The sequence below is a fragment of the Strongyloides ratti genome, scaffold srae_chrx_scaffold0000004 (genome assembly GCF_001040885.1).
Source record: "Strongyloides ratti genome assembly S_ratti_ED321, scaffold srae_chrx_scaffold0000004".
NCBI classification, from domain to species: Eukaryota; Metazoa; Nematoda; class Chromadorea; order Rhabditida; family Strongyloididae; genus Strongyloides; species Strongyloides ratti.
The window spans coordinates 504,706-524,808 of record NW_020171512.1 but is presented as its reverse complement, the minus strand read 5'-3'; the positions used below and the strand labels follow the sequence as shown (position 1 = coordinate 524,808).

Genomic DNA, 20,103 nt, shown 5'->3' with positions numbered 1-20,103 from the left:
CTTTCAAGCACGCTGAATCTATTTTAAATATTTTCATGATTATGGGTTTTAAACGTTACTTTTACATAGATCATAATTTTTTAATTTTATATATCCTTGTTGAAAAGATCACGTAAAATAGTAAAAAATTTAATATAATGTCATATTTTTAAACATGCACTATTGAAATACAATTGGTAAACAAAATTGATATTTTAAAGAAAATTAAAATTTACAGCTATGAAAGATAGAGCTATATCTTACCTAAATACATTATTTAAGGAATTAAAAAAAAACTGGTCAGAAATTTGCTTTTTCTAAGTTGCTCAAACTTCTTAAGGAACGTTATTTTAAAAATGTTGTTTTTATAAAAAAAACTCAATTTTAAAAGCAATTATAAAAAAATTTGGTATAATAGAATATTTTGTTACAAAAATGCATCTTTGTTACAATTGTTTTAAATTTTAAATTTAATTTATTTTACTGCAAATACTATCTTTTTTTTTTATAAAATATTATTATAGCTTTTATTCATTTTAATAGTTATTAAATGTTTTTAAATGAATTTTTAACAATTTTTAGATTAGAAGTATCAATTTTGATGTCATAAGTATATACATATTAGTATAAAATTAAAATAAAAGAAGTTAACTATGTCTAAAAATTATCTATTTTTCTTGAAAAACAATATTATATAAAATTAACAAACGTTTTTTGTTTTCATAGAATAGTTATTTATTTTTGTACAAATTTAAATATAAAATACTTAAAAAAATAAGAATGCAAATATTAATCACATACACTTGAAAAAATTCCATTACCATAAGTCATTAATATTTTGTTAATATCTTACAATTTAAAATCACTTTTTTTAGTTTTCTTTAACAAACTTTTACAAAAACAATATTTTCGATAATTATGACGTGGAACACAAACTTCTGCATATGGTGCATATCTATCAACTCTATTAATATCATCTGATATTAAAGTTCCATTTTCATCAAATATTCCTTCAAATATACCTTTTGGTAATACTTCTAATTTCATTTTAAATATTAATTTATTACTTTTATTAAGTGAATACTCTAAATTTAATATTCCATTATCTTTTTCATACATTAATTCACATTTATCCAATAATTTTCCTTTATCTAATTGACCATTTAACTCTTCTATAAATCTTTTTGTTAAAAATTTTGGTGTTGCTGAAAAGTCAACAGTTAATAATTTGTCATCTCTTTTGTTATGTTTTTTAAATATTGTTTCATTAAATGTTTTAAATTCTATCTGACATAAACAGTATTCTGATGTTATCTCCATATTGTAACAATCTCGTTTAATATTTATTTCTCTTAATAAACTATGACCTTTAATTTTATTGTTTTTAATAATTTTTGTAAAATTAAAATTTTTCATATTTTTAAAATTTGTTCTGGTACCTTCAGTTGCGATATCAAGCATAGTAGCATAAACATCAAAATGTGATATATGTTTTTCTGAATTATCCTTCAAATTTTTCATTACTTCACTTTCCTCATTTTGTAAATTTTTAGGTGGTGCTATTAATAAAAATGGATTTGCATCTTCATATTCACCTTGTTTAGTATTACGAAAAGATCCAATTCTAAAACCATGATCAGCCATAAAAATTAAAAATCCATTATCAAGATATTTTTTGTTTTTAATAAAAAAATTTTTAAAATAATCATCTAAATGATAAAATCCTGTCAAATCATCATGTGCTAAATTTGTTAACCATGTATATGTAAAATGTTTTTCATTCTTATATTTTTTAATAAATTGTGATAAATATTTCATCTGATAATCATAATCACGATAACATTTTTTCTTAAAATTTTTTAAAAATATTCCATCCTTTTTAAAATTTTTATTATGAAGTCTTAATTCATAGGGTCTTGTTGTATGGTGAGTAATTGGTTTTGTAAATCCTGTACAATCAGGCCAGTTAAATGCTGTTACTGGTGACTCTTCACCATTCATTGTTGTAAAATTTAATTCACGATAATATTTTACAATAAATGGTTTATCATCTAAGACAGCACTACAATATCCACCACGAGTTCCCCAATATTCTGAATTTAATGTTGGACGTAAATTAATAATATCAATTAATTTTGGAACACGAATATTTAGTAGAAATGAATTTGCATTAGGTAAAGAATTAAGACCAACTTTATTAAGATATTTAAATAATGTACCATTATATTCATTTTTCAGATATTCTAATGTTTTTGGTAATCCACGTAAAGCATTAAAATATGATATTGAATCAATAACAATTAAATGAACATTATATTTATGATTTAATGTATTATTACGATATGATTCTTCCAAAAATGTTAATGGTTCATAAGAAATTCCTTTATGATTACTTACATGTAAATATATATCTTGAAATACAGTTTTATTTTTTGAGATATCATTACAAAGTACTTCAAATACATCACATTGAGGTTTTGCTTTTTCAATATCTAACCAGTTACCTGTTGTTAATTCGTAATCATTCTTTGCATAATTACACTGATATTGACATTTGATAAAATCATTTTTTTCTTTATAATTTAATATACCATCAGAAAAGTTAACATAATTATTGGTAAAATTTGTTTTACATTTTGCCGGTTTAAAAGGATTTTTTAACTCATGAAAATTAGGCCATAATGTAAAATTTTCAAATTTACATGTATTTGGTTTTTCTATCTTTTTTAAATAAATTATAGAATTCTTAAAACGTTTTTCTAAGTTTTGTAATGATAAATTATATTTTTTATCTAATAAAAAAGTTGAATTTTGAAATGAATTTGATATTAGTAAAAAAATAAAAATGGCTAATGAACCAATAATATGTAAAATAATCATTTGAAGATATATCTAGAAGAAAGCAAATAATGTGAAATAAAAATTAAGGATAGTAAACTTAAATACATCTTAACAACATCTGTTTAGGATTGTTGTAATAAACTATATAGTATAGAAAATTAACTAGCATTTTAAATACAAAGCATTAAATAATTAATTTACACTTATATCTATATAATTTTTTAGTGATTTATCTGATTAATTTGAACATTTTTTTAACAAATTTATGGATATTTAAAACAAGAATTATAATGCCTTTTAAACAAAACAAGAGAGATGCTTAAACTATTTTAAAAATAAAAAATTTATTTTTATATTATCATATATATATAAAATTCATAATTAATATTTTATATAAAATAAGTTTTCTTAAATATAAAATAAAATAATTTATTGAAAAAAAAAATATTTTTTTTATATTAATAAATTTAGTATATATATTTTATCATATGTTCTTTACATTTATGTATTATAATCTTTTATTATGTATTATGAAAGAAGGACATTTTTAAAAAGAACCATAAGATTTTTAACCTTCACAATTTTGTTAGATATATTATATTTGTTAAAAAAAAAATTTATCTTTTCAACTGTAACAAGTATTATAAAGAACCAATTAATACTTTAAATATACTAAAAATTAAATTTCTTTTTATATTTTAAAAGCTTTTAATTTTATAATTTTTAATAATTGTTATATAATGAATTTTTATCCAATAAGTAACATACGTTAAAAGTTATTTTTAATATGGTAAATTTAAATATAACTTAAAACATGTATAAAAAAAAGTTAAATAAAAATATATTTTATTAAATCTTAGATTCTTTTTATAATAATTTATTAAATTACATTAATTATTTATTATTTATTTTTCCGTTAAATAGTTAAATTTTATTTCTTAATTTAACTAAATTAAACTTTTTTTAAAAGTATTAAATTAAAATAAAAAGTTAATTTCTTAAAAAATAATAAAATTTTGTATAAAAAAATTACTGTTTAAAATTAATACTATCTTTGAAAAATATAAATAATAAATAATATTTTAATGAATGATTAGATATTTATTAAATAAATATAAATATATACAATGATAAAAGTTTTAAAAAAGTAAAACATCATTTAAATTAAACGAGGTATTTCATGATACAGTTTAGTAATACAAAACACTTTTTAATAAAAAAGATTTTATAGATATATTATAGAATTTTTTTTAACTTTTTGAAATTAGAATGATATTATATAGAAAAAAAAACACCAAATGCTGTTTATAGTATTTAAATAATATTATGTAGAAAAAGGGTAAAAAATATTCTTGATTTTATACTTAAACTATCTTTTAATGAAATATTTTACATTTTTAAGTTAAAATGTTATAAAAATTAAGCAATGTCAAATGTATAAATCATTGCAATTAATTTTTATTTTATGTTATTCCAATTTAAAAAAAAAAAAGTTAATAAAAAAATATTTATATTATTCTATAATCAAATTTAAAAAAACAATTAAAATTTAGTTTTTATTTTAAATGATAAAGAAAACTTATTTAAATTTATAATCAAATATGGCTTTAATAAAACTTTAGAAAATTTAATAACTGTTAAATTATATTGAAACAAATGTTGCAAAAAGAATGTTTAATAAATAGATTATAAATATTCAAATTATAAAAAGGCAACAAAATAAATATTTTGATTTTGTCGTTTAAGTAAAAATATTTTGACTAGTATTAATATCAAAAATAAATTATCTCAACTTAACATGAAAAAAATTTTTTTTGCTTGTTAAATAAGTTGTTTTTTTAGTAAAAAAAATAACAACAACATATATCAATTTTGTAAAAACAATAGCATCAATTTAATATAAAAAAATTGTAATGTCATTTAAATTCTTTTTATTTTTTTTTAATATAAAAGCTAAAAAAAAAGAGAAAAAAAGCTATAAAAAATTCTATTATAAAATACTATCTTCTTAAATTAGATACTTTTTTTAAAAAGTATCATTAGAACAAAGAAAACATCAAAATTATTTACTTGTATTAAGTATAAAAACAAAAAAAAAGTTTATCAGTAAATGACATGAATTTATATAATTAATCATAGAAAATTAAAAAATTGTATTGAAAGACCTTATTAGTCAACATCTAATACTACTCAAGTGATATATTCTTGATTTATTATAAGAAAGCATATTTTTAATACATTTATAGTTTAATTAATTGTATACTTTATATAAGTGTTACACATATTTTTTATGAGAAAAATTTTAATAAGGTTTAATTTGTTTAATGTAAAATATTAAATAGTATAAATAGATAAGTGAGACTTATTATAGTAATGTCTAAGTATAGTTTTTACTTAAAAAATATTACTTTATTTACTTTAATTTTTATAATGTGATATTTAAAAATAAAATAACACCATTTTAAATGAAATTATTATTCAAAAAAAAATAAAAATATTAATGGCATAGTTAATTTAATTTAATTTATTCTAAAAAAAATATCTTCCATACTCTATAAAAAAATAGATGTTTGTTGGAATTAAAAAATTGCACCTTACATAAATTTAACATGGTTATTAAAAATAAATGATAAAAATTATATTTTTCATAAACTTTATACAAAAAGCATTTATCTAAATTTAATTTATTTTTAAAAATTATTATAATACCTTAATAAAAGCAATATATTCAATTGTTTTTTTTTAATAATTAAAAATTTTAATGATAAATTAATTTTATTACTTTTATATATCAAATATTATTATATGTTTTATAGAATGAAAAATCTTTTTATTTTTATAAATTTTGTTTTGAAAAATGAACAAACATCATCCATTTCAATTTTTATTTATACTTGGAAATACTTAATAATCATATTAAGTATAGATATTTTTAGTTTACCTTAATTTATATTAGATTCAAATATATAAATAATTCTTTATTATAACTTACTCAAAACATTTTTGCAAAAATGAACAACAATTTTTTAATGCAAAAAAAGCTTTGTTCTTTTTAAAATTATTTTTTTTTAAAAAAATTAAAACTTTTTACATTTTCAAAAAGCATTTGTATCTTTTAAAACAAGTTATCTTTTTAAAAAAACAAACTTATATCTATTTATATCTATTATTTTTCAATATCATATTTAATTTGTCAATAAAAAAAATTTATTTTTCATGACGTAATTCAAGAAATAGGAAAAAAAAATGACTAAATATATTATTGTCTAAAAAATTTTTAGTTATAATTATTAGTTCTTTATTATAACTATTATTCTTGTTAAAAATCACTTGATATGTATATATGTTTAAAAACCTGTTACCAAAATTAGATAATTTTTGTTACAAAAAATTTCAATAAAAAAAAGCAACTTTTTCAATTAAATTATTAAACACATTCTTTAAGTCTTTAAATAAAAATGTTATACTTTTAAAATATTTCTCCCAATTTATCTTTAGTAATATGGCATATTTTTACTAAACAGTTTTGATTAAAAATCAAAAAATCGTCTATTAATTTCAATTATATAAATATTTTTATAATTTGGCGTTAAAAATTAACGTTAAAAACAGCTTTTGTAAAAATATTAATAATAATGTCAGCTTAAATTTGATAGTGATTGAAGAAAAATAATACACATTTTTTCTACAAAGATCATTTGATTTTTACCTAAATATATTAAAGTAATTATTTCACGTGATTATTTAAAATTTCTTCTACTAATATCTTATAAATTAATGATAAAATCTTTAGAAAGAATTTTATCTTTTTATAAAATATTTACATTTGAAGATTTTATCAATTTTCAAAAAAAAATCATGATTTATTGAATATATTATATTATTTATCACTTTATAGTTATTTTAATAAAATATTTTGTCGCTAATTAGTCAATGAAAAATGAAACTTTTGGTCAAAAATTTTCTTTTATATAAAATTAATCATATGGATATAAAAACAAATTTTATAAAATAAAAGATACATTAGCTGATAAGATGTTTGATATATCATACTACAACTATTAATGTAAAATAAATTATATATTTACGTTAATACTGTATTTAATGGAAAAACAGAAATCAAAATGTAAAAAAGATATGTATCAATTAAAAATATTTTTAAAGTATCCTAGATCTATTTCATTTCTGTTCAATTTTTCAATCATTTTTTTTTTTCTGTATATTTTTTTTGCTCTTTTTCATTTTTAATTGATTGGTTATTTGAGAAATTAGTTAAAAAAAAACATGTATACTTCAAATATTAAAAAATTTCACATTCTTTAAAAAAGAAAGATATAATTAAATGTTGTTGAATATGTTGGTGTTTTAACATTTGTGCAAAAAAAAAAATTACTTTTTGTTTTGTTAAAAAAAAAGTACTGAAACTTTATACATTAAAAATTGGTATTTGATGCGACACCAGCTTTACATATAGAATAGCTTAAATAAGGCAAAAGTTGATAACAAAAAAAAATTGTATTAAAGTAAATTTTGACACAAAGTATTGTTTAACTTAATCCATATTATCTGTGTCTTCATCTATATCATTATATTTATAACCAAATGGTGTTCTTTGGAACAGTTGTCTTAATGTTGGTCTTTTATTTGGTATATTATATGTTGCACCATTTTCATCAAAAAATAATTGTGATGGTTTTGAATATGTTCTTGGCCATATTAATTCTCCTCCTACAGATCCAATTGGTTTAACAAATTGAGCTGTAAATGTATTTTGAACATTACGTTCACGTTCTAATATACGTTTGTATACATCTTCTACTGTTATAGTGTATGAATATTCAATAAAAAATAATATCAAAAAAGATAAATAAAGTATTCTTGTAGTAAAAATCATTTTTTAAATTTTTTTTCACGATTATTGAAATGATTATCTATAATAAATTATAATTATTAATAAAAATTAAATATATTATACTTAAATAATTTTTTAAGTCACCGAACTATGACCCTTAGAATAATTGTTGATTTATTATTTACAATATTAATAAAGGTGCATTAAAAATGGGCGTATATAATTTTTAGTATTTTTTATCAAGATCAATAGTATAATTTGATTAATAACAAAACTAAACAACCACATACATAACAATAATGATCATCAAATGACTGGAAATCAAAAAATCAGAAAAATTATTATTAAAGTTTTATCCAAGTGCGAAATTAAAAGGAATTATTTTATGTGCAAGGTTAGTTTTATATATACTTTAATACATATAAAATTTTGAATAAGTAAAATAATACATTATCTTTATTATAGATCAGTTGAATATTTTCTAACATTACTTTAAAAGTAGCTTATTATAGCTATTTTTATGATAATATTAAGCTAAATTTAATTATCAAAATATAATTATTAATTAATAAACAAAATATAAATATAAATTGTTTTGATAATTTATTATAAATACTTTATACTTTATATTTTTTTTTAATTATACACGTTTTTAGATATAATTTTATTTAAAAATTTATTTGTTTTCAAAATATTAATATTTTTGTTATAAAAAAAAAAGTTAATTATATATACATATAATAATAAAAATATATAATAAATTATATGAGATATTAAAATGAATAAAAATTTTACTTTTTATACTTCATTTTGACAATAGAAATTTGTTTACACCCTTAAGGTGTGGACTAAATAGAAGGATAAAATTAAAATATAATGATTTTTTTATTTTATTTTTAAATTGAATAGATACTTGAAAATAAATTTATTGGATTCATAAAAGCTAAACCAGATAAAGGAATCGCTATTATGTACATAAGGAAAACGGAATAAAATACATCATTATATTAATATTACAATAAAGGCAAAAATTTATAGAACGATAATATTTTATTTCATAATAGATTAAAAATAAATCAAAATTGTAAACATAATATCGACGAAAATTATACTTATAAAATTAAAAATAATCTTTATTTGGTTTTATTAGTTTAATATTTAAAGTTATGATCAATATTTTAAATATAAGTTTCAGCTTTAAGTTGCATATAATTATATCACATAAATATAATTAAATGTTTATATAAATTTAAAGGCTGGTTCTTTTTTTATTAATTAGTTATAAAGATTAGTTTTAATATTACGAAATAACTACAAATTTAGTTTATTAAATAGTGTAAATAAAAACAAAATTATATTTTTTTCTTCTATATTTAAATTTTTTACTTTAATAATTAATACTAACATCACTTTATTATTGCATATTAAGCATTTTTAAATTCATTTCTAAAATTGTTTCTCGACAATCTTTAAAAACACGACGAATATTTTCTGTATCAATTGCTGTTGTAAAATGATAAAAAAAAGGTCGATACTTATCTTGACGTGTTTTCTCAAACTTTTCAATTATAAAACATTGTACATCATTTAATTTTAATGGATCTCCTTTAAAATCAGCAAAATAATTCTTTATATTACTTTGAGGTAACTTCTCTAAAATTATATTTAATTAATAAAACTACTTTATAAAAAGTATTTTTACAATTAAAGTTTTAATGTTTTTATTCAGTTAGGTGCAATGAAATGAATATTTAATTAATTATTTTTAATTAAAAAACATTATCATATATTAGAAACTTTTTAATGAAGGTCATTAAATGAAGTTTAATATTTGATAAATTACCTTTTAAAATATCAGTTTTATTTAAAAATAATATAACTCCAGCATTTTTTAAACATTTATTGTTAACAACTGTTTCAAATATACTTCTTGATTCCACAAGTCTGTTAGTTCGTCGATCCTCATAAATTACCTGATCATATTCTGATGATGCCACCATAAATAACATTGCTGTAATATCTTGAAAACATTGAAACCATTTTTGTCTTTGTGATCGCTGACCACCAACATCAATAAACCTATCAAAAAAAAAATTATTACAATAAATTTTAAAATACATTTTGCAAATTACATAAATGGTATTTTTTTTATTTCAAAATAATGTTCTGTTATTCCTCTTGATGCTTTTCTACAATACAAAATATCTTGATTTGTGGGAAGGTACTCTTTACTTCCTATTCTATCTAAATTATCAAAGAAATATTTACAACTTTCTGTTAATTGAAATCTATTTCTTTTATTAAATGTCTCTTTAATACCACTATCATTCCATAGTTTTTTAATCTTTGGACATATTTCTAAGAAATCATTAATTTTAATTGTTCTTTCAATGTTATCTGTTGCAAGTCTAAATATACAAAAATTCAATTATTATAAAGATAAAAGTATATTTACCTTATTACAGATTCAACATATTTTTTATTTATATTGTTTCCCCATTCAATTTCTAGTTTCTCCTTGGCACTAATTAATATACGCATTGCCATAACAACATTCTTAAAAAAAATATATATATTTGATGATATATTAATAATTATTTTTTAAATTTAAATAATTATTTACATTTTAAAAGTAGAAATAAATATTTTTATATATATTTGAAATAGAAAACTTACTTGATATATTTGTTTTTGATATTCTTTTATTTCTTCTTCACTAAATTCTCCTGCTCCGTGTATTAAGACCATTTGTTTAATAAATGTTGATTTTCCTGATTCACCTGATCCCAATAACAAAACTTTTATCTATTTTAAAATTTTAAAAAAAATGAAAATTTTTTCTTTTAATTAACTTACAACTTTTTTATTATTTTTTGATTCTTTAGATATTACTTTACCTGATCCATTATTTTTTATTTCTTCTCTTTGTTGTCCGAAACAACAAATAATAGATGACATTATTCTTATTAATTTTTTTTTGCTATAACATTACAATTTATATATATTATTATTTATTATATAAGGAAAAAAAAAATAGAATAAAAAATTTTATTAAATTAAAAAAATGCAATTATTATTAAATTTTCTAAAAATTCTTTTGTTTTATATGAAACATATTGCAATAAAACTTTCACTTTTTATATAACAAACTATATTTTATCTGATTTTTAATTTATAAGTGGAAAATAAAAAAAAATCTTTTTTTCTTAATATATTAACACTAATTGTATAGAGATTTTTATTAAAATCTAAAGAAAATCAATTTATATCATTGTAATTTCAAAGTCAAATAAATAATCATTGTATTAAAGTGAAAATATAGGTATAAATTTAATTATAATTTTGTTTACGTTAAAATTCTTTCCGGTTAATAGGTAAAAATTTTTTCTAATATAATGAAATAATGTATTTAAATTTAAAAATATTTTAGTAAATAAATAATTATAAATTTGGAAATAATTTAAATTGTAGAATTTATATTATCAGATAATAAATATTAACTAATAGTAAATGTTATATAATATTAACAAAAAAAAAAAAATTTTTAGCATATAAATATATAGATAATGTTAAAAATGTTTTCTGGTTTAAAATAATAGTATTTTAGATCAGGATCTTTCTAAAAGTTTATAAATATAGTAAGTGTGATAATTAAAAAGACTTTTGTATATCAATAAATTCTTTTGTTAAAAGTAAGATCTATCACATAAAATATAATAGTTAAAACCAAAGTTATTGTAATAAGTGTACTATGTAGTGTGTTAGTTTTTGCTATATCACAAAATAGTATTTAAATGAATCTAGCTTTTACTTGATCTTAGATAAAATTTTATAGATTCTTTGGATATTCTTGTTAAAATATAAAATAATATATTTGCTTTATTTTTATGTCACAATATGATTCATAAATACATTTAAATAATCATACCAGAAATATAAAAACATTAAATAATTATTTTAACTAACTTTTTCAAGTGGCTTTTGTTTTACATACTTAAAAATATTTACCTTGCATGTATAGATTATAAAATTACTACTAATATTTAATTATATAAAAAAAAAATTTTATGATTCATCATTGAACGTATAACCATGACATTTGTAAATAAATTTTACTAATTATTGAAAACAGTTTTTATAAAATAATGATAATTTTTTATTAATTTTTACCAGTTACTAAACATTTATATTACAAAAAAAAAAATTTTAGATGAATGACTTTTTTGTGATTAAATTGTAATTTCTAACAAAATAAGTACAATAAATTGAAAATATAAATATAAATTCAATACATTAATACTGAATAATAGATAAAGGTATATCTATAGATGACTTATAAATAATAGTGAAAAGCATTTTAAATAGAATAATTAACTATTAATCAAGTACAATTTTTTTTTAAATACGTTATTCTAAAGATAATTATTTACATAGATATTAGAAAATAAAATCAACACATATTGACTGTGAAAAATCGTGATAATTTGAAATAATATTTTTTGTTGTATTCTAATTTTTGTTATAATAGAAATATTTTGTAATACTTTTTTTTTTATGTATAATAATAAACAATTCCATTTATTTAAGAAAAAAAATTACAAATATGTAAAGATGTATTATAAATAGATAGAAATTTTTTAATTAAATAACAAATAACAAGAAATAAAAATAAATAAATGTTATTTATAGATGTTTATTAAAAACAAATAAATTGCCATAACTTATTGCGGCATCAAATGTTTATCCAAGATAAATTTTATAGTTAATAAAATCTTTTATTTTGTTTTAATTGCCTTGCCTGCCAAAAATTAACACCAAATATTAGTACAACACCAATGAATGCGACAGCAATCAAAATAAGGAAAATAGTTCCAATCCATCCTAGTTTGGAAGGTTTTGGATCTTTAACATGATCTCTTGGAGCTGTAAATATTTCAGCACGTGGTTCAATTTGATCAGTTAAAATTTCTGCTTCCTTTTCAACACGTTGAAATTCTTGTTCAAAAACTTTTATTGATATAACATCATGATTATCTGAAAGATCACCAGTTGCAGCTGATACACCAAAATGATATCCAGTTGGAAGATGTACACCACCAACACTAAAACATTTTTGCCATACACCTTCACCTTCAACATCCGTATAAACAGAAAGAATATCACCAACATATCTAATAAGAAGGTGAGTATCAAAATCTTGATTTCTAAAAAATGCGGAACAACCTGTATCTTCACCACCTAATTGTGTATGTGTTCCATCTCTATCATGATCATAATGTAATTTACCATTATTAACCATTGCACTAATATAAGGATGTTTATGGCTATGTGCACCATTATGATTACTATAGGTATCTAAAAATACAGCAAGTCCATGAAAATAATCTTTAAATCCAAATACTTCACCAAGTTGAGGTTCTTTAACATACCAAAATGCCATACCATCACCAAAAAGACTTCCTGTTGAACCGGTAACTTTAAATGTTAAATGAACTTCCCAATCTCTTGCATGTGTAGGCATTTTGTTAAATATACCTCCTCTTCTACTTTTATCATCAGTTGTTAAACGAACTTCTGTATTACTAACAATTGTTGAACCAATTATATCCCAATATGGTATATCCATTGATGCTGATTGATATGGTTTAGTTAATGAATGTTCTCTTTTATAATATCCTCTCCATTCTTGACTAGGAGATCCAACAATTTCATCGTGTTCACCATCTTCAGATGGTGGTCCGTTTCCAAGAATGACACCAAATGCAAAAAGCAAACTAATTAATATATACCCGTTAATAATCATCTATAATAAAAGTGTATTTTTTTTTAATCCTAAAAATAATTAAAATGAAAGATAAAAAAAGATTATATGATTAAAAATTTTTTTTTATAATACGTCAACATTTATTTATATAAATGATAATTGTAAATATAAATATTCAGGTATTTCATAAAGTTATAAGTGTTGAATGCATATCATAAAACTAATTAGACATATTTCTTAAAATAAATGTAATATTTTTCATTTAAAATATAATAATACAATTAAAAAGTTAGATACTATTATATATTAACATTAAAATTACATTTTATCCTAGATACGTTAAAACACTAGTTAAATATATATCCAAATAAAGAAAAAATTAGTAAGATTTTATGAATTATTATATAAATGACATTTTAAAATTTCGTTGGTATTTTTCTACATACTTTTGAAATAAAGAAAATATATTGTATTTTAAAGAAAATATATTTAATAAAAATATTGACATAAAATTGTATAAATGATGAAAATTTTTTTTTATAGATTATAGTATTAATGAATATTAAGCAATTATAAATTTGAACACGTGTATTTTGTTTGAATAGATGGACTTTGTACAAATTAACATAAATTCGTTTCAAGAATTTTAGTTATACAGTTAAAACAAAAAAAAATGTATAAATATTTTTTTATTTTAATTAAGGAAGACAAAAAAAATTTAATATCTTTCACATATAAAAGTTTAATATATTAAATATTTATCTTATCATGAAGATATCAAATTCACATATGACTCAATAAATTTATTTCAAATTTGTTATCACACCATTTATTTACAAAAGAAATATTAGGAAAGTTATTATGATCTAAATAATTGAAGTCAAGTTACATTATACGTTGCCATATAAAAAAATATTTTTCTAACAAACAAATGACAAAATGGAGAATAAACTTTTTTTTTGTCATTTTAAAAACAGAGCTATTAAAAATTATTATTTATATTATATAACTAACTATCTTGAATAATGCGCAATTATTATGTATATATATATTATTTTTTTTTAATTTTATTTATGATATTATTATATATTTATTAAAACAAATAATATATTTTTAAAATGTAAAGAATTAATAATCTAAACTATTATTTTAAATATATTTTTTAACCACCTTAATGTATATAAGTTATATAGAACAAATTTTTTTTTACTAAACAATTTTATTAGCCATATAGTATAAGACATGTTCTGTTTTGAGATATCATCACAAAACTAAAACTATTTGATCGTTTTTATTAAAAAGAAAACTTTAAAAGTATTATTTATTTATAAACATTTTTCCAATGTTTAATTTATTATAATCCATTTCTTCTTATTATAAACATTATTTAAGGTTAAATTTTGAAGTAATTATATAGACTATCATTTATTTATATTGTAATTTTTTTTTATATACTAATATTATTAACTATATCAATAAAAATAATAAATAAGTAAATGATGGAAACAAATGAAGATATTGAATTAAAATTAGCTATTGCAGCTAGTGAGTAAGTTATTATTATTACAAATATATTAAAATTATTATAGAAAAAGTTATTTAGAAGAACAAAAAAAAAAACAAAATCGCAGTAGTGATGATCTTATAAATCTTCATATGGATCCAGAAGAAGTAAAAAAAATGGAAAAAATAAAAAATTTACAAGAATTTAGTAAGCAAATTCAAAATTATAACACACAACAAGTATCAATTTTAAATCAGGGTGGACAAATTAATAACTTTTATCAATATTCACATCATACAATGAATAATGTAAATAATATAAATAATCATTATAGTAAAATGAATAATCATTTTCATTTATCAGGATTACAACCAACAATATCACTCCCTCAAATTTGTGGATTAAATAATACGTAAGTAATCATTAAAATATTTTTAAAACATATAGATATTTTTTAGTAATACTATACTTACCAATAACTTACAACATCAATTGCTTAATAATGCATTAAATTACGGCTCGTCATCACTACCGAATAATATACCTAGTAGTAAAAATTCACGTACTAATACTAATAAGTCTCCTGAAGCAGACAAATCAATAAAAAACGAAAAATTAACATTAGCCGATATAGAATTTGAAAAACTACTTTATAATTCTTCAAAAATGGAAAATGAGTTAGTTTTTGATAATGATTCTGATAATTTATTACCATCAACATATGAAAAGGTTTGTATTTAATATTATTATTTATATATTATATATATATATATATTATAAATATATATTTATAGATTATTCAAGAATTTGATCCTCTTAAACGTAGTGATCAAAATGGTACAAGTCATGAAAAAACATTCAATATAGAAGAAGAATATAATAATAAAAATAATGAAACAATAAAAATATTAAAAATAGATAATTCTTCTAATTTAAATGATGAATCATTATTAAATCAATCAAATACAATTTCTTTAACATTAGACAACACTGGTCCAAATAAAATAAGTTTTCATCCTAAAAAAAATGAACATTGGTTATTTTATAAAAATTTATTTAAAAGAAAAAAAGCTATAGAAAATCGTTATGTATATTATGTAACAGAATTAGACTATCCAGCAACATCAATACAAAGTCTTAAAATTATTGTTAAAAAAAGTGATGATTGGCCTTATAGTAATTATGATACTAAAAGTTATACAGAATGTGATAAATTTTCTCAAACTGTTTTAGCAAGTGAAAAAATTATTAATATTATTGAGTTAGCTATTGCAAATTTATGTGCTCCATATGAAATTGAAATATTAGATAATATTAAAGATAGTATTGGAATACGTTTAATTAATACAATTGAATATTTACCTAATGAAGCAACACTAGGAAGTATTCCATGTATAGCACGCCAAATTAATGAACGTGAAGATTTAAGTATGGAAATTTGTTGTATTAATATGCCTATAAATAATAAAGGATCATCTGATGAATGTGAAATGTCATATGACGATTTATCACAATATTATTTTAAAACAAAAGAAGAAGATTTTTCAATTGGAATAGAGAAATTAAAAGATTTACTTAATGCATATGATCATGAATGTTCAAATTCAATGAGAGCAATAAGAAGTGCTGTCTATCATATTGGTTATTTATGTAATAATATAATAACACCAGAAGCAGATAATGTTATGTCAAGACTTCTTGAGTGTAAAGAAAAACCATCTGAACAATTAAAAATCAAATTTTTAGATACATATATTTCATTAGTTAAAACATATCTTGATTCAACACTTTCACCCTTTACATTATCATTTAATTTTGATAATGAATTAAAAAAACCAATTGTTCCAGTATATGAAATGAACAATAAATTTATTTTAACAATAAATTCTATTCATAATATTCCAATAGCATGGAGTGAAAAATATATAGGATATAAAGTTGTTGCAATGATTGTACATGGTACTGATCGTATTGGAAAATGGATTAGTGGCGCAAAACAATTAAATACATTCCAATTTTCACCTTATGTTAATATAAGTAATGTTATAGAATTTAATTTAGATATTTCACATATACCAAGAAATTCATTACTTTTTTTTGTACTTTTTGGTGTTGGAATAACTAATGAATATGATTCAAGTGATTTTAATAATTCAGATATAACAGGAAGACTATCAAGTGGTTATAGTGAAAATGTTGTTGATTCAAAATTTGGAAATGATTATCAATTATTGGATGATGAACTTTTAGGAACATGTGTTTATAGTATTTTTGATAAAGATGGTTATTTTAAACAAGGTCCTGTATTTTTAAGTTTTTTTGGACAAAGTATATCAAGAGAAGGTATGACCGAACCATGGGGTTTACAAAGTTATCTTATACCTGAATCTGAAGCAATTCTTTATATTGAAATGCAAACATTTGATCATGATATTGTTTTTGAAATATTAGATTCACAAGATATTATATCAAGAAATTTTAATACATTATCATCTGATAACAAAGAATATTTAACAAAAATTATACAAAAATATCAACATTCACATGAATTAACTGTAAATGAAAAAGAAATGATATGGTGTAAGAGGTATTATTTAATGGGTAAACCAGAAGCTTTACCAATTGTATTAAGATCTAATGTTAGTTGGGATGCTGCACATATGTCTCAAGTTTTACCTTTATTAGAATTATGGAAACCAATATCTTCATCAATTGCTTTAGAACTTTTAATGCCATATTATCCAAATATTGAGGTTAGAAAATTTGCCATTAATGTACTTAGAGGTACATCAAGTGAAGTTATTTTTAGAATGATACCATTATTAATACAATGTATACGTTATGAATCATTTAATGATTGTGAATTAATTCAATTTTTAATTGATAAATGTATGGAAAGTAAAAAATTAGCATATGAAATATATTGGAATATTATTTGTACATTATGTCATTGTGAATTTCTTACATTTAAATTAAGATTAGAAACAATAATATATAACATGACAAAATATTTAGATATTACAAATTTTTCACAAGATGTATTAAGACAACAAAAAATAAACCAATATTTAAATGAATATATAAATGATATAAAATCTGGATATGAATTAAGAAAATTCTCAACAATGATGGATATATTAGATAATCATTTAGTAAATCATCCAACAAGATGTCATTTACGTCCCTCATTTCTTAGTAATGGTTTAATTGTTAATGATTGTACAGTCTTTCAATCAAATAGTAAACCAATAAAACTTGCTTTAAAAAGCAATAATTTAAAATATCCTATAATTTATAAAGCTGGTGATGATTTAAGACAGGATGCTCTTGTTCTTCAATGTATACATTTTATGAATCATATTTGGCTTAGAAATGGATTAGACTTAAGAATGATATTATATGAAGTTTTACCATTTGATGTTAATAAAGGATATATTGAAATGGTACCAAATTGTCATTCTTTATTTCAAATTCAAGCACCTCATGGAACATCTGGTATATTTGAAAATAAAATACTATTTAACTGGCTACAAAAACATAATCCTGAATATTTTGCATTTAAAATTGCATTAGAAAATTTTAGAAAAAGTTGTGCAGGATGGTGTGTTGCAACACACATACTTGGAATTGGTGATCGTCACAATAATAATGTTATGATAACAAAATATGGTTGTGTTTTTCATATTGATTTTGGAAAATACTTAGGAGATTGGCAAATGGCTGTTGGAATTAGGCGTGATAGAGTACCATTTCTTTTTACAGAAGATATGAGATATGCTATTGAAAAATCACCTAGTGGTGATAATTCATCTAGTTATCAACATTTTATAAATGAATGTTGTCGTGCTTATATTTTAATTAGGCAAAATTATGGTATATTTTTAACCTCATTACGAATAATGAAAATGGCTGGAATATCTGGATTAAACGATAAATCAATTGAATTTGTCAAATCAACATTACAATTACATCTTTCTGAAGAAGAAGCTATTGCTCATTTTACAAAATTAATTGAAACTTCTCTAGAAAGTTGTTTCCCTCGACTTAATTTTGTTGCTCATTCTGTAGCATGTAAAATTAAAACAACATTTTTAGTTAGAAGTAAATCAAAAAGTCCTGAAAAAAATGATGCTTATAGTTTTTCGGCTGATGTTAATACAATTGAACAAGATGGTAAAATAAAAAGTGTTATTGTATTAGGACCAGAAAAATGGAAAAAATCACCAAAAGAAAAAGTTTATGTATGTTTAAAAAAAAACTTTTTTGTTAGTTTTATATTAATATTTTTTTTTAGATGTTTAAACTTAAAATTGAAAGAGAAAATGAGAATGTACCAACATATATTTATCGAAGTTTTAGTGAATTTCATGAATTACATACAAAATTAGTAAAACAATTTTCCAAACGCCAAATACCACATCTTCATAAAGAAACATTTGGAAGACAATCTAATACAGCAATTACTGCAAATCAAAGACATGGATATGTCATAGATTTTGTTGATGGTCTTTTTAAAAGATCACCTGAAATATCTGAGGTATTTTTAAAATATTAATAATAATTAAAATTTTTTTATAGAGTAATATTGTTTATACATTTTTTCATAGTATATGGCGTGATGTTGAATCTGAACAAATAAAAGGATATGATCATATGGAATATACAAATCAATCTACTTATTTAAAACCTCAACTTTATCTTAGAATTACTTATTTAGAAGAGGAAGAAGCTCTTCAAGTTTTTGTTGGTCATGCTCAAAATTTACCATTAATTAATGGATATCAATTACCATCACCATATGTAAAAATATATCTAGAAGGTCAAAGTCTCAAAGATTTAAAAACAAAAACCAAAATTGTTAGGGGTACGCAAAATCCTGCTTTTAATGAGGTAGTCAAATATTATATTAGTTCTGACTCTTTACGCAACAAATACGATAATTTGTTAATATCTATTTGGCATAATTCAAATAGATTTATAACAGAAAATTTTCAATTACTTAGTTTTAGACTTGAAATTTATAAAATTTTAGATGCATATAAAAAGTCACCTGAAGGTAATCCTATGTTAGATGGATGGTTTGCTATGGAAAAAAAATTTGAAAATAGAAGAAATGGAATATTATAAATAAATAAATAAATAAAAGTTTAAATTTAATATGTT

The 20,103-nt window shown here is 19.9% G+C and overlaps 5 protein-coding genes across 5 annotated transcripts; 1 reads left to right on the top strand and 4 right to left on the bottom strand.

Moving 5' to 3' along the window:
* Positions 1-828: 828 nt before the first annotated feature.
* On the bottom strand, positions 829-2,859 carry SRAE_X000212300 (Protein of unknown function DUF229 family and Alkaline phosphatase-like, alpha/beta/alpha domain and Alkaline-phosphatase-like, core domain-containing protein; the record flags this gene model as incomplete). Its single annotated transcript, XM_024644218.1, has 1 exon — positions 829-2,859. The coding sequence occupies one exon, from the start codon at positions 2,857-2,859 to the stop codon at positions 829-831; it is 2,031 nt and encodes a 676-aa protein (XP_024499594.1).
* Positions 2,860-7,372: 4,513 nt separating this feature from the next.
* SRAE_X000212200 (Hypothetical protein) lies at positions 7,373-7,714 on the bottom strand (the record flags this gene model as incomplete). The annotated part of the gene is made up of 1 exon (XM_024644207.1): positions 7,373-7,714. One exon carries the CDS (start codon positions 7,712-7,714, stop codon positions 7,373-7,375), a length of 342 nt encoding a protein of 113 aa, XP_024499593.1.
* Positions 7,715-9,086: 1,372 nt separating this feature from the next.
* SRAE_X000212100 (G-protein alpha subunit, group 12 family and Guanine nucleotide binding protein (G-protein), alpha subunit family and G protein alpha subunit, helical insertion domain and P-loop containing nucleoside triphosphate hydrolase domain-containing protein) lies at positions 9,087-10,630 on the bottom strand (the record flags this gene model as incomplete). The annotated part of the gene is made up of 6 exons (XM_024644196.1): positions 9,087-9,325; positions 9,516-9,751; positions 9,805-10,080; positions 10,128-10,228; positions 10,349-10,477; positions 10,529-10,630. 6 exons carry the CDS (start codon positions 10,628-10,630, stop codon positions 9,087-9,089), a joined length of 1,083 nt encoding a protein of 360 aa, XP_024499592.1.
* Positions 10,631-12,434: 1,804 nt separating this feature from the next.
* Positions 12,435-13,475, bottom strand: SRAE_X000212000 (Legume-like lectin family and Concanavalin A-like lectin/glucanases superfamily domain and Concanavalin A-like lectin/glucanase, subgroup domain-containing protein; the record flags this gene model as incomplete). The annotated part of the gene is made up of 1 exon (XM_024644185.1): positions 12,435-13,475. The coding sequence occupies one exon, from the start codon at positions 13,473-13,475 to the stop codon at positions 12,435-12,437; it is 1,041 nt and encodes a 346-aa protein (XP_024499591.1).
* A 1,457-nt stretch (positions 13,476-14,932) lies between these two features.
* Positions 14,933-20,067, top strand: SRAE_X000211900 (LD28067p; the record flags this gene model as incomplete). The annotated part of the gene is made up of 7 exons (XM_024644174.1): positions 14,933-14,985; positions 15,026-15,352; positions 15,399-15,669; positions 15,735-19,181; positions 19,235-19,477; positions 19,519-19,804; positions 19,973-20,067. 7 exons carry the CDS (start codon positions 14,933-14,935, stop codon positions 20,065-20,067), a joined length of 4,722 nt encoding a protein of 1,573 aa, XP_024499590.1.
* Positions 20,068-20,103: the final 36 nt, after the last annotated feature.